The following is a 27336-nucleotide window of genomic DNA, read 5'->3' as shown; positions in this document are numbered from 1 at the left end:
AAAATCTTAAAAAAAAAAAAAAACAAGAAAATAATAAACACAAAAATCAGAATAGTTGGGCTTCCCTGGTGGCGCAGTGGTTGAGAGTCTGCCTGCTAATGTAGGGGACACGGGTTCGAGCCCTGGTCTGGGAGGATCCCACATGCCGCGGAGCGACTAGGCCCGTGCACCACAACTACTGAGCCTGCGCGTCTGGAGCCTGTGCTCCGCAACAAGAGAGGCCGCGACAGTGAGAGGCCCGCGCACCGCGATGAAGAGTGGCCCCCGCTCGCCGCCAACTAGAGAAAGCCCTCGCACAGAAATGAAGACCCAGCACAGCCATAAGTAAATAAATAAATAAATAAATAAACCCAAAGTTAAAAAAAAAAAAAATCAGAATAGTGGTTACCTCAATGGTGAGGAAGAGGAAAAGGATGAGGAGGAGCACAGACAGATGCAATGACATCAGGAATGTTCCAGTTCTTGGATGGGTGGTGGGTTCATGAACGTATATTTATTTTATCATGTTTTCGTATATACTTTGTAACTTTATGTGTTCTAGCATGTTATATATAATCTTTTGCATGTACAAAGTAAACCATTTTCTTTTAAAATAGATAATTTAAAGAATTTTCTATCACCCAGCAAGTTATTGCAATTGATATCGGTATAATTCGTGTTATATAAATATAACCTATATTATTATAAATAGTATTTATAAGTAATATCTAAAATATCATAATTTCCCATGTAACACATGCAGCTTACTTCTCAACTCAGAGCTATAGCAAAGCATCATGTTGTATATTTTAAATATATAAAATTTTTATTTGTCAATTATACCTCAGTAAAGCTGGGGGTGGGTGGAGAAAGCAATGGTATTTTTATGATAATAATGCACTGCCAGCTAACTGTTTTCCTGTTCACTACTCTCCCAGACCAGTCCGGCAGAGACTGCCATTCTCCAAGGTGGCCACACGAGGGCGACTCTAAGAAGGTGTGCCTGCTGGGAGTGGGCTGTCCCCTCTGGCCAGGGAGTCCTGTCAGGATGAGGGCCAGCACAGAGGGCCTACCACAAGTGGGTAGACAGGAAGCCTCACTGAGAAGGTGGCATTCAGGCAAAGATTTGAAGGAAGTGGGAGCGCGAACCACGCAGATCACTTGGAGAAGTTTTCCAAGGCAAAGAGAACCCTGAGTACAAACGCCTGGAAGGAAGAGTGTCTCGTGCTCTAGGAACAGGAAGGAGGCGAGCATGGCTGGAACAGAGGGGAGATAAAGGCAGCATCATAAGAGGCCTCGGGGCCATTTCAAGTAATTTGGCTTTTATTCTGTGTGAGATGGGACGCTGATAACGGGTTCTGAGCAAAGGAGGGACATGAGATGACTGTAAGACATCTTAAAATGGCTGCAATATTATATTTAGAATAGACCAAAGGGGGATAAGTTCAGAAGCAGGGAGGCAAGTGAGGAGGCTATTACAGGGATTCGGGGGGAGATGGTGAGGGCACAATCAAGGGTAGCAACTCCTTATAAATTCCATCTCCCGCGCTCAACAAACAGCTTAGAGACATGCTTCAGACCATGAGATCAGAGGTGCTCACCATGCGAGGGAGTGGAGGTGGGGACCAGAAGACGTGCGGGAGCAGCCCGCCCTCCCACAACAGGTCACTGCCAGCCTGCACTCGGGGTCTGCATTCTCGTCAACGTCTTCAGGCTTTTACTACATATGGATGTACCTCTAGACAATATATAGAACTGTTCTGCATGCTTTTGAACTCTATTTATATGATATCATACTCCACATATTTTTCCAAGTTGTTTTTTTTCACACACACAACCTATAATTTGTGAACTTCATCCACGTTAATACATGTCACTCTGGTCACTCATTGTTCGCCACTGTGTGGCATGCCCTTGTGTGAACATGACACAGTTTGATTCATTCTCCTTTGGAGGGCCACGCAGGTTATTCCCCTTTTGCTGCTATTATAAACAACACTGCTATAAGCATTCTCACGCGGGCCTCCTCATGTGCGACTTCTCTAGGGCACTGCTTCCCCAACTGTGTTAGACTCACCTGGAGGGCTTAATAAAACAGATTTCTGAGCCCCAAGTCCAGGGTTTGTGAACAACAGGTCTAAGGCGAGGCCCAAGATTTTGCATTTCTAACAAGTTCCCCTGGGACTCTGTTGCGAATAATCACGGGACCACACATTGAGTAACAGCACTAGTGCACATGTCGAGCGCTCAAGTGACAGTCACAGACACGCATGCCCATCTTTGGCTTTTCTAGGTGTTGCCCAATTGTGCAGCAAAGTGGGTGAACCGATGTACATTTCCACCAGCAGTATGTGTCCCTGTCGCCAACATCTGGTGCTGTTAGCTTTTTAATTTGTGCCAATCTGACCTTTAATAATTTTTTAACTTATCATGGTAGTTATAATTATGTACCTAATACATGTAAATAAAAGAAACTCAAGACTTTACATCCCAGGATTAATTAGAGCATTTCAAAGCTTTTCTAACAGCTTCTAAATTCTCCCCAGCTACCTGCTCGTTTTCCCCATCAATCCTAGTAATAAATAAAACAAAAATCAGTAAGACCATTATGAAAGAAAAGTGGAAGCTTGTTCCTTTTCATGGCCAACATCACTGCCGTCTTATTTACTGTAGTCGCTTTTTTTTTTCTTAATGGTTATATGAAGCTTTTTTTAAAAAACTTATAAGGTAAAGAGAATGAGGAAAATTGGACATATGGGTAGGGAAACAAACTTCCTTCACCAACATACCTGGTCACCTCTGGGAGGAAATAAAGAATGCCCTACTCTTAAGTCACAGTCATGGAAAAGTTCCGTCCATTTTGTAGCACATTAACAAGGAGACAAGGAGCCGCTACTCACGGATCTGGTTGGTGGATGCACTGTAGAAGGCATTGACAGTCGTTGGATTCGTAAACCACCTGTAGAAAGAGAAACAACCACCACCAAGTGATCATCATTATCCAGGCAGGAGGGCAGTGAAACACATACAATGTGGCCGGATTTATTAGCAAATAACCAGGGAACAATGGGGAAGCGCCACACGCAGGGAAATTATCACCTCAGTTTAGGGTTATTGCTCTGCTCAATGAACAATCTCATTCTAAACTGAACATGCCTGGTTATTCACTGTTACTAACGTAATGTAAAAAAGCACCAGGGCTTCTGAAACAGCTTTAATGAAAAATTCTAGAATCTAAAGGGATCTCCCCACAGATGGAACCACAGCAACAAGCTGATGTTTACCAGGCCCTGTTCAATGGGTCCATGGGACAGCTGAGTTTTCTATGCTGCATCACCTCTGACCTGTCCATTAAAGGTTTGAGATTGGTGGCAACATAGAAGTCCATGTAAAGAGAGATGATAAAGCACAACCACGGTACCTAGAGGGTCTGCCTGCTCCAGTAGAAAGTTTACTGATTTAAGCCCCAAAAGATCTAATGGCTCATCCTGCCTCTATCACTAACTAGCCGGGTTGTGGTGGGAAAGTGGCCTATCTTCGGTTTCAGCTATAAAACTAAGGTATTGCATTAAGATATCTTGGGAGTACCTTCCAGCTACGAAGAGTCTACACTGCACTTTAAATGCACAGGAAGTTACTTAGATCAGACTCAGCAAATTTTTTCTGTAAACAGATGGTAAACATTTAGTCATTTCATGGGCCAAGAGGAAAAATCAAGGACACTATATAGGTACTTCTATAGTGAGAGAAGCTTTTCTATAAAATTTTATTGATGAAAGTCAAAATATAATAATCTAGTACAGGGCTTCCCTGGTGGCGCAGTGGTTAAGAATCCGCCTGCCAATGCAGGGGACACGGGTTCGAGCCCTGGTCCAGGAAGATCCCACATGCCGCGGAGCAACTAAGCCCATGTGCCACAACTACTGAGCCTGTGCTCTAGAGCCTGTGAGCCGCAACTACTGAGCCCGCGCGCCTAGAGCCCGTGCTCCGCAACAAGAGAAGCCACCGCAATGAGAAGCCCGCACACCACAACGAAGAGTAGCCCCCGCTCGCCGCAACTTGAGAAAGCCCGTGCATAACAACAAAGACCCAACGCAGCCAAAAATAAATAAATAAATAAAAATAAAGTTCCCTTTAAAAAAAAAATAATCGAGTACAATTTTTGGTAATACAGGCCTATTAATGAGAAGAATGAAATTCCTTAGGGGCAGGAGAACATTATGCTTTGAGGTTCAAAGTTAGTGCTTCCTACCATCAAATCAACCACAGACATTTATCTCTAAAGATCACTCTTAGCTCATGGCTGTACAAAACCAGGCAGCAGGCAAGATTTAGCCCTCAAGCCATAGTTTGCTGACCCCTGACTTAGATGCCTCTTGAGTTTCAGGCACTGCCCTTTATGATTAAAACCAAACATTTGTCTTAAGCTAAACTGCTCAAAATAAACTTCTATAAATCCCTTTTCAGAACAATCATTTACCAATTTATGGCTAATAGAATAATTATGTCAGACTAATAATTTATGTCAGACTAACATGAAACTGGTAGGAAATCCAAGTGTGGATTCTAGTTGGTCCACCCATACCTTCTCCCCTTATAAAGAAGTCCATGACTGTCACCCTATTATTATTATCACTAGTAGTAGTAGCAGCAGCAGCTAACATTCACGGAGCACTTACCACGTCCTACGCACTTTCTAGTCATAGGTTTTCCTCATAGAAACTACAGGAATTATTAGCCTATCTCACAGGAAAGGACAATGAGACTTACAAGCATTATATACTCACACAAGGTCTAGTCTGTCTGACTTCAAACCAGTTCTCTTAAGCATTATATTATACTAGAGACATCACTGGAAATCAAAAAGGAGTGCCTCCTCTTGTCAAAGCTGAAACCTGTACTCACTTCCATAAAATGTATATTCTTTTCCTTCAAATTTAGGATGAGTATTTCAATAAACCCTAATGTTTGACACACATTTACTGGCTGGCTTACTTTTCTGAGGAGAAAAGTACAGGGAAAGCACTTTTATTGCCCTAATGTCACTACGTGTAGTAGGTAATATTATGCCCCCCCCCAAAAAATGTCCATGACCTAATCCCTGGATCCTGTGAATATGTTACATTACATGGCAAAAAGGACTTTGCAGATGTAATTAAGGTCAAGGAGCTTAAAATAGAGCGATTATCCTAGATTATCCCAGGTTGGCCCAATCTAATCACATGAGTCCTTAAAAGTGGGGATCCTTCTCTGGCTGGAATCCTAGGGATGCAACAGGGGAGAAAGTCAGAAGAGATGCTGCAGAACGGGAAGTCAGAGAGATTCCAAGGGTGAGAAGGATTTGACACGCTGTGGCTGGCTGTGGCATGCAGCAGCCACGTGCAAGGAGTGGGAGAGAGTCCTCTAGGAGCTAAGAGTGGCTCCCAGCTGACAGCCAGCAGAGAAGTAGGAACCTCAGTTCTACAATGAGAATCGAAGAGGATTCTTCCCAGAGGCTCCTGCTAAGAGCCCAGCCAAGCCATCCCACATTTCTGACCTACAGAACCGTGAGGGAATACATTCGTGCTGCTCTGAGCTGCCGATAAGGCTGTGGTGATTCATTACAGCAGTAACAGAAAACTAACACACAAAGAACCCAGCATTTGTTATGTCTGCTCTCTGGGTCAAGAGGGGAGAATCCAGGTGCCTCTCAACATGGCTTCTAAATGACATTGGACTGAACCACAATATGTACCAAGGATGATGTGTATTCCTAGAGCTCATCTCTTCTCTTCCCATCCCTCCCAACTCCCCTCCCTTTAGCAAAGAATAAACTTTCAAAACATTAGGTAAGAGCCATGTAGGAACAATGTTTCTAACTTCTGATGGACAAAGGCAGACAAAACAAAGAAATCAAACAACCAGATGGAGCCTGATGGGGCCTCTGAAGCTTCAGCAAGAATTCCTAAAACATCTTATACAAGATGCATGATCTCACCTTTCCTGACTTCCCAGAGCTCCTGCTGGCTCTAGGACATGTTTGGAGCCCTGATTATACCCAGAGCTGATACTAAGTAGCTGCACTAACAGAGCCTACCAGTTGTGGATGCTATTATTTCTTCTGATTGGACAGTTCCCACACCAAGCCAGCCCTTAAATATTTTGTACATCTCCCTGATCATATCTGAGTTTATTATATATTTAGTTTTACTATTCTCTAACGTAAGCCCACCTGTGCTGGTTTTAATACGTGCTTGTAATTTTTTTTACACTCCTCCCATTAAGAAGTGGACTCTAAATTCCTCTCCCCTTGATTATGGGCTAGTCTTGGTGACTCACTTCTAAGCATAAAATGCAGTGGAAATGACACCACATGACTTCCAATGCTAGGCAATTAAAGGCAATACAAGCTCCCCCTGGTAAACACATGTACACCCTCCCTGCTTCTTTTTCAGGAAACTTGCTCTTCAAAGTTTCTGGCTCAACCAGCACGCCACAAAGAAGCCCAGTACACATGCAGAGGCCATAGCAGGCCTTCCAGGCGGCAGCCAGCACCAACCACTAGACTAGGCGAGGAGGCCTCCCGTGTGACTCCAGTCCCAGCCACTATCTGACCGCAACTACATGCAACACCATGAGCAAGAACCACCCAGCTGGGCCTAGTGACCACCAGAACCACGAGAGAAAAATGAATAATTATTGTTGCTTTAATCCTCTAACTTTGGGGGTGGTTCATTTTACAGCAAGAGATAACTGAAACACTGAAAAGCTGGCTGTCCACAGATTAAGTCCTACCCAATGGGTTGAATTTTCCCAGAAAAATGTTTTATCTGCCCAACACAATGGCTTTTAAAAGTACCGAATTGGAATTCCTTTAAATGAGGCGTGCAATCACTAGTTCTCCATGGTCTCCACCACTCCCTATCATTTACACTCGTCTAGGTCAACATCTGTTACCTGATTGGGCCGTGAAGGCATGAGTTTGCACAACTTACTTCCCAACAAGATTTTAAGTTCCTTATGGGCTAAGACTATTGCCCAAGTGCTATATGCTGAGCAAAACTTCATTAAATCTATTTAAATGAATGTATTGCTATGTATAAATCTACTTAGATAAACAAAGAGTGTCATTCAAGTGCTTTAAATTCTTTTTATTATGTCTTTAGGGTGTTCCTGCAGTCTGTGTTTCGGGAAGGATTTAGTAGATAAGGTAGGAAGAGGTCTCGTATACATTTCAAAAATATATGGAGATGAAATTATACTGGACAATGGATACATAAAAAGAGTGTGATGATGAAATGCAATAATCTAAAGCAAAAGACACTGATACCCTGATTTCTTTGGACCATATAAAATAGATATACATCAGGCTAAAGTTTTACATTTTACCTATTAACTCTTAAAGATAGTCTAGGGAATATGGAATGGAAAAACCATAGAGTATTTATTGCTTTATTTCACATATCCTGTAGATTGTATCCATCCCATTCCATGCTGTAGATAATTCTGGGCAGGACCATAATTTGTATAGACATTTGATGTATTTTTACATATTTTTCAGAAGATAGAGAAAAAAATCCAGACATGTTTGGTCACAGTAGAATGAGAGTGAGTTAGTAGGGAGGCTGGCTTAAAATCATTTCTGTCAAAGAAAGAGGATCCTGAGGGAAAGAAATTACTTTTGACTCAAGCTGAGCAGTGAAGTAAATCCTCTATTTTTAAGCAAGCTGATGAAGTGACAATTCTGAGAACCAACCCCTAAATATGTACCTTCAGGGATGACCACCCAATTAATTTCATTCTTGCTGACATTTCCCATCGTGTTAGAAACTTCTTAATGCACATTTGTGCAGCTAAAATGGATTCCATGAGAATGAAACATAAAGGGTGTTTATCTCCTATACCCACAAAGAAGCAAAATGTTATTTCAGGGCTTTATGGAAATATAACCAGGATGTGCGGTTCAAAGTGAACTAGTGTAGTGGAGCTACTCCAGAATCATCCTCATTCGATTAACTCATGACATTAACTAATTTTCAGACCTAAAAGATGTCAGTTAAAGTCGATGGGTATCATAAAGCTAAAATTCCCCACAGTGCCTGAAAAAGGACCCACCTGAAATTTCTTCTAAAAAAATGACTTATCACATCACTTTACCATGCAAAGAGAATCTTAAATTTCCTAACATTGCTTTCCCTGATATAGACATATGGTCTGAGGAATTACTAGCCCTGCACTGATTCTCATTCCAGAAGAACTTTTCCAGAAATATTAACCAATTTAATGTCCTTGTGAAAGAGGTATTTGTTTTCATTGACAGAGAAGAAAAAGACACAAGTCACACAGTTTGCTTAAGCCCACAGTCAGCCAGCACTTTTCCAAGGCATAAATATTAGAAGTAGTCAAGGCCATTAGAATCTTACAGCCCATCAGTATTTTAGGATGATGTTAAAAATGACACATTTAGGAGTTTTTCAATTAGCAACCCAGGCCTTGCTATACACCCAAATGAATAATGACATTCTGAAATTAAAGAATTAACTTGGCAGCGTCTCCAATATAGAAGAATCCCTGAGAGCATCCTGAAAGTTCACAAAAATACTGGTGCGAAGTTTGAATTTTTCACAAGTTGCAAAGACAAGAGTTTGAACTTACCTGAAGTAGACCTGAAAGGGTAGGATGATTTACATATTACATGTAGATGCTCACTGAGATACTGGAAACTATTTGAAGTCGTGAGATTTGAGAAGCTAGTTTTAGAACCCTAAATCTAAAATTTCTATTGAGTAATTTAGGCTGGGAATGAAACAGGCGAGATGGACTGAGAGATACTGTGACGAGAGGAGAAAATCAAGGACAATGGAGCAGATGACTTCACACCAGCTCTCTGTCATTTCCAAAGAAGTTCTAAAGCCTTCTGCTTTCTTCCTTTGTGCTTTTGAGGGGAGTCACGGATAGGTAAGGGGAATGGTTCAGCTTTAGGCCTACTCCTTAAAGTCAAACACTTTTAACTTACTCTGTAGGCGCATATTGTAAGAAGATTTGAAGGGCAGAGGGCAAGATGGCTAGATGGGACCCATGGCTAAGAGGGAGAGGCGGTAATCACAGCTTAAGCCAAGGGAGGGTAAAGGGCCTAGAGTTTTTCTAGAGGCCAGAACAGAGGAGGGAGTTGGAAGAGGGAGTAATGAGAGACCCATAGAGCATAAAAAGAGCCAGCCAAAGATCTGGAGACCAGAATATCAGACAAGGTTAAAACGTGGGCCGTGAAAAAAAAAAAATGGGCCATGGAAGTCAGGCTTCCAGCTATGACACCATGAAAAGGTCAACAAATCCTTTCCACAAAAGCCGAGTATACCTTTCCCCTGGCTGGCAGCTTGGAGGCTGCATGATGCCTGGAGTTACGGTAAAAGACGTGAACCAGAGGGAGTTCGTCAGAGCTCTGGCAGCCTTCCTCAAAAAGTCCGGGAAGCTGCAAGTCCCTGCATGGGTGGACACCGTCAAGCCGGCCAAGCACAAAGAGCTCGCTCCCTACGATGAGAACTGGTTCTACACACGAGCTGCCTGCGCAGCACCGCACCTGTACCTCCGGGGCGGCGCTGGGGTTGGTTCCATGACCAAGATCTATGGGGGGCGTCAGAGACATGGTGTCACGCCCAGCCACTTCAGCAGAGGCTCCAAGAGCGTGGCCCGTCGGGTCCTCCAAGCCCTAGAGGGGCTGAAAATGGTGGAAAAGGACCAAGATGGGGGCCACAAACTAACACCTCAGGGACAGAGAGATGTGGACAGAATCGCTGGACAGGTGGCAGCTGCCAACAAGAAGCATTAGAACGAAAGATGCTGGGTTAATAAACTGCCTCATTCGTTAAAAAAAAAAAGTATAAAAATGGACAAAACTGTCAACAAACAACCATCTTAGGGCCCTGGGAATGGATCAAAGGCAAACAACACATTGAAAAATGTTTAATTTTGAAAAACTGCTACAACTTAAGAGGAAGTAGAACAGGAGTCTGTGGCCTTCTTGCCTGGGACTACCAGCATCCCTCCCAGCTCAGTCAGCAAGAACTGATTTTATTAGGATAGGGCTGGCTGGAAAACCAGCAGCTTTGCTGCCACAGGGGGTGAACTCACTTGAGGTGGGGGTAAAAACCTGCAACTATGCCAGCTGAAAGTGATAAACCTGGTAGAAAACAAACGAGGAAAACCCACAGCTTTGTGAGCCTGAAGTTACAGTTCCCATTGGGGAAAGTGACAGATCAGCCAGAAATTTAAAAGGGAGACAGTGGAACTGAAAGAGTCATAGAAGGGTGAGATCAGCTCTCCACACATCCCTGGCTGACTGGGAAACTAGGCATGTGTACAGGGGAGACCCAAGAGAGCCCAGTAGAAAGTAAACTCCAAGGGTGACTGGGAAGGGCTGGTGACTTTGAATGCACACCCAAGCCCCACGCAGATCAACTGGCAGAGGGCAGAAACCCTACAGGTTCAAAGTGTCTGAGCACAAGCTCTGCCCTGATCCCTGGCTGACGACTAAGCTATGCAGACTCAGGGACAACCTCCATGAAGTGAGGCTAAAAAATAAAAATGAGAATTTAAAAAATGACTAGAGACATCCATGGCCACATACTGTAGCAGAGACAGATTCTACAGTGTTAGTCCAGGAAAGTTACTTTTAAAAAAGCCTCAGAAAAATAAACCAGAATCCACAGTTGCTACAATACATTATCCTAAATGTCATTTTCAACAACGACAAAAAATGATGCTGGAAGAAAAAGTGTAAAGAAAAGCAATCAATAAAAACTGACTCTGAGTGAGCCCATATGTTGGATTTAACATACAAAGACTTGAAAGCAGCAACTGTAAATTAGTTCAAAGAATTAAAATAAACTGTATTCAAACAATTAATGGAGAATATGATGACAACAAAGAGTCGTAACAAAGAAATAGAAACTATTACAAAAAAACAAATGGAACTTCAGGAGTTGAAAAGGGCAATAATCAAAATGAAAATTGTATTGATGAGTCACCAGCAAATCTGAGAATACAGAAGAAAGAACTGGTGAATTTGAAGATGGATCAATAGAAATAATCCAATCCGGAGAAGAGAGAGAAAACAACCCTGGAGAATTGGGTCATAGCAGAACAGAGTAATACCAGCAGGCAGAACACAAAGTAATCTAAACCTCAGCTGAAGAATTTCTCAGTTGTAAGCCTCTTGTTCATTTTGTAAAATGGGGATAATAAATAGTACCTATACCTCACAGAACTGACTAGAGGATAAAATGAATTAAAATATGTAAGTCACTTCCTGGAACATTATAAACACATAATAATTTTTAGTTGCTATCATCATCATCATTCACACTTTGCTAGGGAAGAAAATCATGAGTGGCCCTGACCCCAATAGTTCCTAGTGAAACTTCCCTACCTGTAGGAAAAGTTCTTACCGCTTGCTGAGAAGAGGGATATAAATCATAACTGCTACTGAAGGAAAATAATAGAGCTATCAGTTCTTTGACACGCATTACCTCAACAGAGATCCTATAGTTACTTCATAATCACAGGCATACCTCGGAGATTGTAGGTTCAGTTCCAGACCACCATAATAAAGCAAATATCACAAATTTTTTGGTTTCCCAGGCATATAAAAGTTATGTTTATACTATATGGTAGTCTGTTAAGTGTGCAATGGCATTATAGCTAAAAAAATGTATATACCTTAATTTTAAAATACTTTATCTCTAAACAATGCTAACCATCAACTGACAACACAGTGTTGCCACAAACCTTCAATTTGTAAAAAACGCACTGTCTGCAAAGTTCAATACAGCCAAGTGCAATAAAATGAGGTATGCCTGTATACAATTACTTCTACATTTGTAATCATACTTTACTTTTTAAATATTTGGTTTTTAAGATATTCAAAAGTTTCTGCCTGAGTGTGAAATTCTAGAGAAATTTGCTTATATATATATTCATAACAAGATCTAGAAATGATTTGAGCATTTGCATCTTAATAAGCCTTCTTTTTATACGTGTTGATGCTAGGAGTAGGGTAGTCATAATTAGATTGAACAACTGATTCATATAATATCAGAAATAAGAGTTGCCAAAACATAACACAAATTTTGCCAAACAAAAATAACTGGCGAGCCAGCTACTCTGACTTGAGGGGAATTACAAAGTTTGCTCTAAAGAAACTCCACTTCCCACCAACATATTTATCTATTTCACTTTTTTTTTCTTTCTTTCTTTCTTTTTTTTATTTTTCTTACTCACTCTGTTTTTGGAACAGCTTTTCTCAGCCAGAAGAAATCAGTCTGTGCTAAATACTTGCGGGTTTGCAGGACGTTGCTGAAGTAGTCAGATTCTGAAAACTTGATCTGAATAAAACAAACCACAACCATCACTGTTCTACATGCAGATAAAAGATGGCTCTGAAAAAAAAGACTTCAGCGCACAAATGAGCGAGCAGCAGAGACGCTGCACTCCTCACATCATCTCTCAGCCATCACCGGTTAACCCAGTCTTCACAAAGCCATGAAATTTAATCTCAGTGATTTTCTTGTAAAATAAAAAGCTCAAAAATCAATATGGTCATTTCTGGATGACAGTAAAAAACGAGAAGCTGCAGTAATTTACAATGCATTTCATTTGCTTTATAACTGAAAAATCTACTTTAGCCTTTACAGAACATATTATCTTAGGTTTGAAATTTCTTCGCCCACATGAGTCCTTGATTTTTTCTAAAAATGTGTACTTTATTTATTTGTCACATAGGTTCTTCTAATAGTTCAGAATAGTTCTTTCAGAATAGAAAGAACTAGTTCTTTCTAGAACTGAACAGAACTAGTTCTATTCAGAATAGTTCTTCTAATAGTTCTAATAGTTCAGAAAGTTCAGAATATAAACTTTCAGTTTATTCAGCTGAAACCTCGTTTAGTTCACAGATGATGATTTAGTCAAATGTTAAAATCTAATTTACTGTAATCAGTATTTGTTCATGAAGGGAAAAAAAATGAAAGTGATTCAGACTTATTTTCTACCCTAAGCACAATGGAGTCACTAGAATAGTTTGATTATTAATTGAAATTATCTATCAATGCTCAAAAAATGCTCTGGTCACTAAAGATTCATGAAATTACAGAGGCAAATCATAGATTATAGCTCGCATGGAAAAAAAGGAAGTTGATGGCTCACAACAATGTTGTCTATTAAAATAGGGAGAAAGACATAATTGATTCTTGAGTTCCTTTTCTTTTTTTTGGAAGGAGAATGGCAGACAGTTTTAATTCTACAGGCACTCTATCTACAAAAGTAGCAGTACTTAACCTAAATATTGTAAATAATATCCATGTAACAGTAAAAGCAGTGGTTTGTAGTGATCCCTAATGCTTTGGTTTTAAAATATATTACTGTGGCAAATAAAATAAGAAAAATACACATTTGAATAAGCAAGTAACCAAGAGTAATCATATTCTTATTAGCTGTAATATTTTTGTAAATTTAAGCCATGATACTCTTTTAAAAGCAAAAATTAAAATATGGCAAATGAAGGTTTATGAGACCCACAGGCATCACATTACAGATATGAATGAATATACACAACTTGACAGTTACAGACTTGACAGCAGCCTATTTGTTGGCCAGTGTCTGGCTCAGGTTTATCTCTTCCCTAACATATCATGGGTACTCATTTTGTCTGCAGAGTAACTTCTGTTAATGACTCATCTTAGCAATCTTTCCAGGGGACCAGGCCAAAATATAAAGAAAAGAATAAAATAATTAATGGCACAGAGAGAAAGGCAGGAATGAAAGTATCAATTCCTGGCATGTTTGGTGTTCTACTTGGCCAACAAGTTACAGAGATAAGACTTCAAACTGTCGCTCCCTCAATCCTCTTAGGGGAGGTGGCTGATGAATAAATCGTGGTATAATCACATAATGGAAAACCACACAGAAGTCTAAACAAATGGTCTGTATGTGTGAACATGAAATAATCTCAAAAGCAATGCTGAGTAAATAAGACAAGTCGTATGTATTAGAGAATTTAAAATTTTAAAACTTATAAAACAATACTACATGCTGTTTATGGGCACATACCTATGTAGCAGAAGCATAAAGAAATGCATGGGAATGAGAAACACTGAATTCAAGAGAGCGTATCTAGGGAAAGAGATAGGCAGGGAAGAAGGACATTAGGTCAAGGAGGACTACACAAAGAATTTCCAATGTATCTGCTTTATTCATTTAAAATGTGTGTGTACATGTATACAGCTAATATGGCAATATGTTTAATACTTGTTAAAGCTAGAGGTGTTCAAAATAGGATTTTACATACTTTTCCGATGTTTGAGATGCTTCATAATGAAAAGAAATCTTACAATCGATTGTATTTTAGATAGATGTTTATACTCAGCCTCAGAAGAAACAGAGTAATAAGCTCCTTGTTTTAAGAAGCAACCCTAACTAGCAATTCTAATGCGTTCCTGGATCACACAGTTTAAAGATGTGTCCAGTGTTCAACCTTTTTTCAGCTTTTGTTCCGAAGACAGCTCTGCCAGAACTTTCAGAATATGATTGTAACTGACAGAAAATTCAGATACATTCTTGGGTTCAGAGCGTGCTCCGGAAAATTCTCCCAAAGGAATTTCCTTCAAAAATATTAACTTTTTTTAGACGCAGACGTAGAGAATGGACTTGACACGGGGAGGGGGAAGGGTAAGCTGGGACGAAATGAGAGAGTGGCATGGACATATATACACTACCAAATGTAAAATAGATAGCTAGTGGGAAGCAGCTGCATAGCACAGGGAGATCAGCTCGGTGCTTTGTGACCACCTAGAGGGGTGGGATAGGGAGGGTGGGAGGGAGATGCAAGAGGGAGGAGATACGGGGATATATGTATATGTATAGCTGATTCGCTTTGTTATACAGCAGAAACTAACACACCATTGTAAAGCAATTATACTCCAATAAAGATGTTAAAAAAAATATTAACTTTTTTTGTACTATCAATGGGGTCAGTTGTTACTTTCAGAAGAGTCTGCTAATAGTGTTACTTTCCTGTTCCATTCGAAAACAAAAACTTGACATTCAGGTTGTTCTACAGACATTAAATGGAAAACTACCCAAAAATTTCCTAAAGAAGAAGAGTTCCAAGTCTAAAAATACTTTACATAAATATGGTCCTACCATAGCCATGAAAATGATCGTGGGCGGCAAAACTCAGAGGCAAGTGATTACAAATTTGCCAACATCTTGCCTATATTTAGAAGGATAAATTTTAAATTGTTTTAATTATTAAACTGAGCATATTTTCTATTTCTTAGCCTGGTTCAGTTAATCTATTCCATTTATTTAATGGACATCACAGGTAATAGGGGACAACTTTTACTTTTTCCTGTAAGACAGGTTAAGTGTTTGGGAGTAAGGAACGGCCAGCCGCTGTTACTCCCATGTGACAGATGGGAAACAACGATGGAGAGATTACGGAACCTGGCCAAGTCACACAGTCCAAATCATTAGGCTCCCACTTCAGTGTTATATTCATTGGTCCTAATAAGAAAACTGGTGATTCAACAGAGAGAGTACAGGGAAGGAGGAGGAGAAGGTAAGAATTACGAGTGGAAGGAGAAGCAGTGATTAAATAAATCAGGGCACAGTTTACTTAATATCAGACAGCTGTTAAAATAATGGTAATGAAGGCTATGGAAGACAAGGACAAAACAATATGTTAACTGTAAAGGTCAGTATACAAAATTATATATAAGCATCAATTACAGCTATACAAAAATAGAAAGATAAAATAATACACTAAAACAAAAGTACATACTATTATGTTCAAGTACCAATATTCAGGGACTTTTTCATTCCTTTTCTCTATTTTTCAAATTTTCCACCATGTGATAATACTTTGATAATTTCAAATATTTCAATAGGGCCTTGAGTGAGAAAAAACTATGAAACCTAGCAACCACTGGGAAAGTTCTGCTTGTTGTAGAGATAGCAACAAGAATGAATGTGCATGAATATTTTAGAACCACTTGTAATCTTCAAAAAAAAAAAATGTTTAAACTCTGAAAGCGACAATAATTGGCTCAAAAGTCTCTTGTCCTTTCAGTTACTGGTGAAAATCTAGGTCAAGTTGATAATGACTTTCAATCAATTCCACCTCCTGACTTTTCAATTGAGTGACCTTTGGGGAATTAATTGGGGCTCCCGTGTCATTTCCTAAGAATAGCTGTCCAGATCATAAAATTTAGGGGAATCTGACTTTCTCTTTGTGGAAATCCTATCCTAGATGCCTAGCACAAATGCAACAGACTAAATGGAAGAATAAAGCTATTACCCTCCCCAAAGGTGAGGAACACATAATAAGGGCAGAACAAGGAAATGTGTTCAGCTTCTCTGTAGGACCAGTAAATACAAGCTGATAAGATACTACATAAGCCAATAGGAAGTATAGATTCTAGAACACTTTTTAAGTTAAATCCATTTAAACATACTCAGCAATATATCCAAATACCTCTAAGAAAGATTTTATTTTAGGCACCCAAAGAACTCTGAATACTCAATGTAATCCAGATTTTAGAATTATTTTTTCCCTTATTTAAATAGCAAAGTCGGACTTCCCTGGTGGCTCAGTGGCTGGGAGTCTGCCTGCCAGTGCGGTGGGGGGGGGGGGGGGGGGGGGGGCGGGGCGCGGGGGGGGGGAGGGGGGTTAGGGCCTGGTCCAGGAGGATCTCACGTGCCACGGAGGGGCTGAGCCCATGCGCCACGACTACTGAGCCTGCGCTCTAGTGCCCATGAGCCACAGCTACTGAGGGCCGCTCGCCTGGAGCTCGTGCTCCGCAACAAGTGACGCTGCCACGGCGAGAGGCCCGCGCACCTCAACGAACAGTGCTGGCTGCAACTGGAGGGGGCCCGTGCGCAGCGGCGAAGACCCAACGCAGCCAAAAATTAAAAAAAAAAAAAGTATTTAAATAAAATAAATATATAAATAGCAAAGTAATACGCAAGATTGCTGTGTTTAGATGGCTTCGCTGTAAGTAGTATGTATGTATACATATATACACACCTACATACGGGGTGGTGTTCAAAATGTTTAACAACCTAAGTATACAGAACACTGTGGAAGATACAGTTCCCACAGGCATTCACATAAGGGTGACTCTGAGGGAGCACCAACTAGCACACCAACCAGGAACCAGATGCCCCGCTGCCACCACGGGGGGTAAGGGGAGGTCTTGGTCTGCTGCGGCCAGGGGAACACGAAGATGGGACTCCCCGTGTGCAGGAGTTACGGAGGACCGGCTAGAAGGCCGGTGGGCATCAGTGCACCTCGCTCCAGTGCCCACTCTTGCCTCTCCATGGTCATGGGGGGGGTCAGAGATCACTTAAGAGAGCTGGCGGCATTGTTTCATTTTGTTTTTTTACCAAGTAGTACAGAATTATTTCAATATTTTAACAACCTGTTTTTCTGGAGCATTCCACCTAAATATCACCTCACTCTTGCATAGTGGCAGCAGCACTCTCTGTCATTTATGCACACAAAAATCATATACACACATAAACACACAAGTGTTCCACTAGCAAGAGCAGACCAAGACCCACCCCAAAGAATATTATGTGGGTTCACATATTATCTACGTATCTCCACGTGCATATTTATGTTGATGTATGTATCACTCACCAGAAACATTGATCTTCTCTGAAAAATTACCCACATCCAGTTCTCCTAAGTAAATGGAGGCCAGCTGTGATTCTGACTTTAGCTCCTACTGCAATTTTCCATTGGTTTTCACAATGAGTGACGTGCTGAATGGGGTCAAGTATTTACCTACTGTCTCTCAGATACGTGCCCACCCTTTTACTCCGTTCTATAATATAATGCTAGGCTGTGAATCTGAAAACCACGTTTCCCAGGCTCCACTGCAGTCGGCTTCCTGCCAATAGGAGGCACTGGTGGAAATCAGCAGGTGGCAGGAGGGGAAAGGATGCTGTGTTTTTTCTCTTTCATTCCCTCTCTCTCCTCTTTCTTCTTCCGACAATGACTCTGGAAGAATCTTCAGTCCCTCTTCCACAGCCCCAGCTCTGCTCTGGAGTGGCAGTTCCTCATCTGCTCTCGAAAGCAATGGTACCACCACCTCCTCCCTTTTGTGTCCCTAGACACAGGGGTGGTAACTGCTTCCTAAAAAAGTTATTAATCTCTGGTTTACCTCGCCTTCCTGATTTTTGCATTCCAACCTATTTCCTGTATTATATCTCCTCTCTTTGAAATACCTGATGTGGTTTGGCTTTCCTGGCTGATACAGAAATCTTCCCCAAATTGGTATCAACTCACTCTTGCATCTGTCTCCATCAAAGAGCAGTACAGGTACACCTTATAAGGTTTATCTGAACGTGGACTGATGCCTATCTTTTTAGGCTAACTAGTAGGCTTTCCTGCATGCTACTGGGGGCTCACATAAAGGGCACATCCTTTTTCTTGTTCTTTTCAAAGACTACAGAAAGACTGTTGTTCAGCAATATTTTGCTGGGTATCTCAGTTTACCCTGTCATCCTCAGAAGAGAAAAAAAAAATTTTTTTTCTAATTCTTTATATCTGCCTCTAAGTTCTTTTCCATTTGCTCTTATCTCCATATGAGCCCAACTTGAGTTTTCAGCCTTTCCCTTGACCTTCTTCTAATCCATTCCCCAATCTCTATCCTCTTTCCTTTTGTGTTTGTACCTGATGAATCACCTTCACTTGCATCAAATAAAGTAAGCTGTTTTTCATTTGCCTGTCATGTTCAGAGCTTGTATTACCAGAAATTTCTCATAAGCCCAACAGTAGTCCTTATCTACATATTCCTCAAAACTGAAAACACAGTCCCACTGTGTATCAGTAATACTTTAGTCCTTTTGCTATTAACCTCGGTGACACTATTACTATCACATCAAGCATCCTTTACCTATTTTCCAGTTGGGTTTTATTCGTTTCCTCTATCAGTTTCTGATCATGAATGTATTTTTACTTCATGTATTTGGATTTTTTCACCGTCTTTTTTAAACTGTTAGAAACTCTTGGGTGTAATTGTGTCTGCTTCGGCAATGAGTTGGGTGAAAGCCATTTCTTCACAAAAGTACTTAAAAATTTTGGTATATAATGGCTTCAGTTCAGGCCCTGGAGACATGAGGAAATACACCTAACACTGCATCCTGTTTGGCGTCTGGTTTCTTTTCACAAAAGATACTACATTTATTGAATCCTTAAATTTGGGGCATTCACTTTAAACAGCAGCAGACTGCCAACAAAACCTGATCAACTAAACACCGTGAGTGAGCCCTGAATGCTATCTTATTTGATTAAGGCCTGAGACTGTTCCATTTGTAGAGCCTCTTAAATCAATTTCAGGCACGTGGATACTGCATGTGTTAATTCGTAATGACCTTTCCAAACCAAAATAATTTACTATCATAAGTGAAAAACTGAAGAAGCCATAACTAACACTTAACAGTGTGCTTACTCTGTGCCAGGGTCAATTCTACATACTTTAAATATGTTAACTTATCTGATCCTCATAGCAGCCCTATAAGGGAGGGATTATTACTATCTCCATTCTGATATGAAGAAACTGAGGCACAGAGAGGTGGCATAACCTACCCTAGGTTGCACAGCTAGGAAATGGCAGAATGGGGATTTAATTCCAGACACTTTGATTCCAGGGTCCATGTTCATAACCACTACACCAAACTGCCTCTCAAATTCTCGCCTGCATTCTTCAAGTATCTGCCAATCACATGTAATTATCCAGGTTCTACTGCTGAGGTACTTTGTGCCCTGGTGATGCCCTTCTTAGCAGCAATAGTTCTCATACTGATAAACAAAGTTATAGCTATCATTTATGGGGAGACGACTTATGTGCCACACATTATGCTAGGTGCTTTTACATTTACATAATCTCATTTAATCTTCTCAAAAATACTAAGACTTGGTTATTATTATCTCCAGTATCCAGATAATCAAAGGCATGCTAACTGAAGTAAAATAACCTGCACAAGATCAAACAACTAGCAAGTGGAAGAGGAAGAATCACTTCTTCGTCACTTAACAGTATGACCTCCCTTCTCTTCACTCATCCCATCCCAACCAGCTCTGGGAAAGCAGTTCCCACCCACTCTTCGACTCACTCCTCTGTTCCTCCAGCAGAGCTGCCTGACAAGAACCCTGCAAAACCCCTTCTCTGATTACAAGTAGAGTTTCCTGGGCCCAGATTTCAGTCCTGGCTCTGACGCTTGGCATGGCACTGAGGAAATCACCTAACTTCTTTGAGTCTCTATGTCCTTTTCTGCGAGATGGGGATAAACACCATCTATTTCACAGGATCAGTGTGGGGCTTAAAAGATAATGTACGTGAACGTGGCAAATGTGTCAGTATCTTTAATTATCATGCTAATAGTGAGATTTTTCAGGATCAAAACAATGTATAATAAGATGGGCTGTCTGAGCTTTGGGATACTGTGAAGCACAATTATTTTCCTCCACAGCAACTGGATCAATACTTTGGAAGGCTATATCTTGGAGCCCAACTGAGAAACTTTCTAATTAATGCTTTCACTCACTTTTGAATAATCTTATAAAATTCCAGTGTTCATCTATAAAGCTAGGATTGCTTACAGATATGCAACTTATTAAATCACAGTTTCAGGAAAGAGCTATACCTCAGAACCACTGTTATTTAATGAATTCCAAAAAACTACTTTTTCAAGAAAATCTAGTGAATGATAAAAACAGGGGTTTTTGTGAGGAAGAAAAGTTCTTTACCAGAACTATCTGTAGGAAGGAAAATAACAGTGGTTATGATTAGAAAGGCCTGGAATGAATGTATCTACTGGAAAATATATGTCCCAAAATACTGGAATAAAAAAGAATTACTATTCCTCCATCAGTAACTTACTGCAAATATACAATCCAACTCACAATAAATTATAGAGTCATATGTATATGCACTTAGTTTGCCAAAACACTCATAAAGTTTAATGAAGTTAACTTCCAACAGGCAAGATTTATTACTAGTCATTTAATATGAATGAAGCACATAAAGACTGTTTAACAACAAACATCATACATTCACCGTTAGAACATGCTCACTAATTGTAAAATACTCAATTTGCTTAATTCTTTCCTTTATGATCAAAGTAGACCAAATCCAAGTCCATTTGCTTTATGGTACCCACTCAGCTACACATTCTTTCTGACACTTCCTTTATTTTGAATCTGCTCTAAATCTTGTGACATGCCTGGCATAATGAGGATGATATCTAGCCAAGGAATGAATCAAAAGTTGGTGCTTTTTGGCACCACCAGATTTAACTGCCTGGACTTGGGTTAGCTGAAAGGCCGAGGCCAGTAAAACTTGCCCGAAAAAAAATACAGTAAATTTAGCACTTACTGCCTTGAGGTCTTCATTAACATGAGTATCATTCATTATAAATTCAGGATAGCCAACTTTTGCCAAAACAGCTCTTGCCTATAAAAAAGAAAAAGAAAAATGATGTCAGAGTTTCAGCACTTAAGTCATTAATAATCAAAGGACACAGGAATGCAGCCTTCATCCGAAAACTCTGTTTACTGAATATCTACTATATGTAACTGACTGTGAAGGGCAAAAAAGAAAAAAAAAAAATCTAAGTTAGTCCCTGCCCTCAGCATACTAAAAGCATAGTGAATGTAGCAAATAACTATATAATACAAGATAAATAAAGGTTTAGATATAGACAATATTGTCTATAAATAATTTTATTTATAGACAATATTGTTATCAAAGTCCATAGCAGAGATTATTTCCTCATGGGGAAAATGCTTAATGGAGAAGGCGACCAAACTGAGTCTTAGAGAATGGATGGGATTTCAAAATGCAGAGCTGAGAGGAAGGACATTCCAGGAGAGCAAACAGCAGGGGCAAAGTCAGGGAGACAAAAAACAAAGAGCACGTCAGAGAGATGGTGAGTAGTTTCCTGTAGCTGGAGAAGAAAGCACGAGGGGTGGACACAGAAAACCATGCAAGAAAGCCAGCTTTGGCCAGATCACAGGGATTCCTGAATGCCATGCTAAGAGTCTATATTTTGTTTTACAGACAAGAGAGAACTAAATATTTTTAGCAGGAATAAAATGAGATGAGTCACCCTCCAGCGAAATTATCTGTGCAACTCCGTGAATGCTGGCCAGGATGCCAGAAAAATTGGAGGTAGAGAGTCCAGACTAATTTAAGATGCATCACAACCATCCTTTTGATAGACATACTACTTATTCCCTGTTTTACAGTTTATAGGGAATGGATAAAGGAAAAATAGGCACATACAAGGAGCCTCCACAGCAGTGACTGGCAAACTATGGCCTATGGGCCAAAGCTACTCTCTGCCCCGGCTCCCCACCCCAAATCTGTTTCTATAAATAAAGTTTCATTGGAACACAGCCACGCCCACTCAGTTACAAGTAATCTATGGCTGCTTTTGCACTACAACGGCAGAGTTAAATAGTTGGGACAGAAACCCTTTGGCTCACAAAACCTCAAATATTTACTCTCTAGCATTTTAAAGAAAAGGTTTGCCAACCCTTGCTCTCAAGAAATTTTGTCTCTCTCCTCTCCCCAGATTCAGGGTTTCACAAAAACAAAAGAACAGCTTACTCAAAGAGTAAGTACCCTGTCAGGCCTCTGCCCAGATCCCCTGGGATCCCTTTTATCACCTCAGCATATCCCTCCCCAGCGTCTATGTTCTTTTTCCTTTCTAATGGCCAGCACCTGAGACTGAAGGCCTGCCCTAGGGCTACTAGGACACCTTGCCTGCACTCAAAACAGTTTCCTCCTGGGAGTTTATCTACCTTGGGCCCCCATCTCCACTGCCATCCCAGCAGCCCTTAGCCAATGACAGCCTGTAGCAGGAATATGAAAGTCCAGCTCCTTTGCTTCAATTCAGGACACAGGGTGAGGTATAATTTGCCCTCTGGAGTTCCCCACAGGATCAGGCTATCTGAGACTTCCCCTGAAACGGCACCCTGGTCCATCTCTCACCCTTCCCAGTCTGGCTTCCCTCATTCCCTTGCTGGTTTCTCCTGGGAGCACTTGCTGAATAAATCATAAATCACTTGCACACGAATCCTCATCTCCAGCTCTGCCTCAAGAAGACCCAACATAAGACACCAGGCAACCCCCAACACGTCGGTTTTATTCCAGCAAAGCAAAAACCAGTGACCTTTGCACACTGCTCTTAGTAATGAGTTTTTTCCTTCAGTCCCTTTCAATTTTCTTCACTCAAGAAATAAATAGAATAAGATAGTATGTTTTCCTTATCTGCCTTGAGATAATTCAAATATTAAATATCAGCAGAAACTTGAAACTCAAGACTCAAGAGAGGATTTTACAAGTGCCGCAGGACACAGTCATAATGGGTTTTGCTGTTCCAGAGACTCAAATATAGCACAGATCAAATTTTGCCTTCAAAACCCTATGAGTTACACTGAAAGCCTGATATGACCCAGAGAGCAGATAACCAGAGGTTACAACTCGCCCCCAACATCAAACAATACATCATATGTCTACAGGTTACCTTGTTCCGAGATTGTTCTGGTACTTCCCTCGTATTTAATTCCTCACTATACTTTATCAGCTCACCACAAGTCATATACATAACCATAACAAATAAAGAGCTCCAGATAGTCTCAAAAAAAATAAAGAAATATACAAGCTGAGTCATCCACAATTGTTTTCTGAGCACTGGTCTTTCCAGAGCATGCTGGTGAATTATGGATTGTTTTTCAAACCTCACGCTCTGGGACCCCCCACTGCACTATAGAGCTGCACAGAGTATATTACCTTCTGCACTGTATATGCAGGTCACTGAATCCTTTATTATTTATTTAGCAACACCATGACTTGAAGAGAGCCAGAATGGTGATACAAAGAATCTCTATTCATCTAAGAACACAAAGATAAATAATACTAGTAGCAACACTGCCAACATCTGGAAAGAATACTCTTCTTCCCCAAAAATGTGCTGTGTTGTTATGCCTCTATTCAAACCCAAATGCTCCTTCTGCCAGACAGTCTGTTGTCACTTCCACATCATCCCACCCAACCCCGTTCTACATTCTTCCCTGAGAAGCCTCAGAACTACATCTCCCAAAACCCCATGGGACATGACTGCAGGTTAGACTCTGTGAATGAGAAGCACTCACAGGAGACTGGAAAAGTAGAGGAGGAGACACTATTTATTCACTCGCTGCTGGTAGCTATGGGCAGGCACACGGGCATCTGCAGACAGCAGATAAAGCGCTTTGCCAGCAGCTTCCAAGCATTCTCCTGAGAAGAGCCCTTTTGTGTGCGGGCAGCAGAGACCATTGGCAGGCTCTGCCCTTCACTCCCCAGCCCTCCTGATGATTGCATAAGCCTCCAAATCCCCATATTAAACATCTTTCCGCTTGACACGCTTAGAAGGGCACCCATTTTCCTGAATAAACTCTGATATACCCTTTAAAGCAAATAATGATCACATCACTTTTTAATTTTTTCAGAATGGAAGAAATGAAGCACCAATAGCTTGATGGCTTGTGAAGGGAAAAGCATTAGTGAAGCAGGCCTGAAATCAATTACTCCATGGGTTATAAGGACAAGAAGGAAAGGCAAGTTCCACTGCAAACACTGAGAGAACAGTGGGATAAATAAAAAACAGACTGCATGCTATATCCTGCAAGAAATATTTCCCAGTCTGCTTATGGCTGATCAAAAACTCCAGAGCTTTCCATAACCGGTACATGCATTTCTTTCCCTTATTCACAAAGACCTCCAGAAAGGGCTGCACATGACAGCTGGACCTTCTTCCTCAATAAAGGAGGCTCAAATGATCTTCACTACCTGTGTGACCCTGAGCAAAGTACTTAACTTTTCTGAAGCAAATACTGCCTATTATATATCCAATATCCACATTCCTTTCCCTTCCTTACTATCAGACCCCAGTTCTTCTCAGGATGACACTGGACCCAACAAAAAATAGCTGCATCACCCAACTTCGTTTGCAGTTACAGTTGGCTACGGGATGAGATTTTGGCCAATGACATATAACCAAAAGTCCTTGTTGCACTCCCAGGAATCTGTTTTAAAAGATGAAGACTCCGCTGGCATGTGCCCTCTGCCTGCAGTCCACGGTTTCTCAACCTTAGCAATATTGACATTTGGGGCCAGGTAATTCCTACTGTGGGAGCTGTCCTGTAGCCTGTAGGATGTTTAGAAGCATCTTTGGTTTCTACATACTAGATGCCACTAGCAACACCACCTCACAACTCGTGACAACCAAAAATGTCTTCAGACATTGCCAAATGTCCCCTAGGGGCAAAATTGCCTGCTGGGTAAGAACCACTACTTTAGTCTTTCCTCTTCCTCCTTCCTGCAATGCTGATGCAATGGCAGAGATAGGGCAGCCATCTTGTAATCACAGGGTAACAAACAAGAGGAAGAAATCGACATGCTAAAGAGGGTGGAATGAAGAGTTGGTGCCATCTGGAGCCCACCATATCAGGCATGAACTGCCTCCCTTCCTCCTCTATGACATGAGGAAAATAAATCCCTATTTGTCTGAGGCATTATATATAACGTTTTCTACTAGCTGTAGCTGAATGTAATCCTAACATGATCTCCTTTTCATCAGATATAGCCTGAGGGAAAAAAAAATAGTACCTATACTTCACTGGGTTGTCTGCAAGGATTCACGATGACATTGCACACAAAGCACTTTTTTATGCCTTGGTCCAGAGTACATGATGAATAAATGTTGGCTGTAGATTATACAGAGAAAGTAGAAACATGACTTCTTCCAAGGATCTGAAGTAACACTGTTCTGTACCTATTTGGAGGGTCTCTTAGGGGAACCCAGGCCAGATTACATCCTTAACCAAATACCTGAACTCCCCTGGGGAATAATGTCACTCTTTTTAGTCACAGGTCAAGTTTCAGGGGGCCACACAACGTAGTGAGAGAGGAAGGCTGTTGAAGCAACCCTGTGATCAGTGGGGAGACAGATGTGCCCATGAGATGCTTGGAGCACGGTGGAAGATTTCCTGAGCAAAGCCAGACTCGAAGCATGAGCCAGGAGAACCCAGGCTATTCATATCCCCCCAGAAGTCTGAGGACTCTTCTGAGGGCCGCTGTTTGCACACCTCAGAAAATGGACACAAGAAACACTATGAAAGCTGATCTTAGCAAAGATCAAAGAAAAGGTTGCCTTTAGCATTCACCATCTTGGTTTCTGCTTTCCCTTCCTTTCTCTTGCCTGTATCCGTTCCTCCCAGTACCTAGCAGGCCCTGTGTGTTCATACCACTTGCTCTCTGATCATACCCAAAATTGGTCTTTCCTTGGCAATACACTGTGCCCCAAAGTCATCTCCCCCTTCCCTCCTCATCCATCAAAACTGCTATCCCCTCACGGCAGCTAACCTATTAGCTGTCATTGGGGCCTCAAACTAATTTATAAGATGTGAGTGACTAATAGCAATCTAATGTATTAACTCTGGAGAAATATCTGTATTTAAAAGAGTAGTTCATTAACCAAAGGGATAAATCAAATTATAAGGGAGGTTTCTGTAGCTGTCAGAACCTTCTTTCTGATACTACTCAAATCAAGCTAATGGCCTATTCCACTTAATCCCCATTGTGTTCCCCACATGGAATACAGTGCTGGGCACATAGCAAGTGATCAATGCTCAATAAATATTGATTCATGTAATGAGTAATTTAGTTGATAGACCCATTCTGATCAACGTCAAGAATAGTATCAGAAAATATAAAAGGTTATAGTCTAACAGATGACCAAGAACATCATTCAATGCTGCTCCCGTCAAGGCACATTTCCATATAAACTGATCTTACCAAAAGAGATAACATGAGGGAAAAAAGAGAGAGACTTTCTGAGAACCTAGGGAACTTTCTGGAAAATGGAGCAATGTTTAAACTCCAGTGGGACTGGGACTTCCCTGGTGGTCCAGTGGTTAAGAATCCACGTTCCAATGCAGGGGACACGGGTTGGATCCCTGGTCAGGGAACTAAGATCCCACATGCTACGAGGCAACTAAGCCTGACAGCCACAACTACCGAGCCCGCACACTAGAGAGCAACTAGAGAGCCCACGGGCCTCAACTACAGAGGCAAAGCACTCTGGAGCCCGCAGGCCACAACTAGAGAGAAGCCCACGCACTGCAACAAAAAGATCCCACAGGCCACAACTAAGATTCGACACAGCCAAAAATAATAAATAAATAAATAAATAAAATCTGTTTAAAAAATCCATTGGGACTGACTTTTTTTTTTCTTTGTTGTGTTGAGTCTTCATTGCTGCGCACGGGCTTTC

General features: G+C 41.0%; 1 protein-coding gene and 1 pseudogene across 5 annotated transcripts in view; one reads left to right on the top strand and one right to left on the bottom strand.

Annotated features, from left to right (window-relative positions):
* The window catches only part of PHEX (phosphate regulating endopeptidase X-linked), a 199282-nt gene that overhangs the window by 46495 nt on the left and 125451 nt on the right, over positions 1-27336 (bottom strand). For all 4 annotated transcript variants that reach the window (XM_082447075.1, XM_082447077.1, XM_082447076.1 and 1 more), the window contains 3 exons: positions 21393-21470; positions 12235-12338; positions 2880-2938 (listed from right to left, as the gene is read on the bottom strand). In XM_082447075.1, coding sequence (XP_082303201.1) covers positions 2880-2938; positions 12235-12338; positions 21393-21470 — 241 coding nt within the window. The remainder of the gene's footprint in view (positions 1-2879; positions 2939-12234; positions 12339-21392; positions 21471-27336) is intronic.
* LOC309652955 (small ribosomal subunit protein eS19 pseudogene) lies at positions 9257-9833 on the top strand (annotated as a pseudogene). The gene has a single exon. The product of its transcript is annotated as a small ribosomal subunit protein eS19 pseudogene (transcript).

Source organism: Balaenoptera physalus (assembly GCF_965194825.1).
Source record: "Balaenoptera physalus genome assembly, chromosome: X".
Classification (NCBI taxonomy): domain Eukaryota; kingdom Metazoa; phylum Chordata; class Mammalia; order Artiodactyla; family Balaenopteridae; genus Balaenoptera; species Balaenoptera physalus.
The sequence above is the reverse complement of the archived record's forward strand: the minus strand, read 5'-3'. Positions and strand labels throughout refer to the sequence as shown.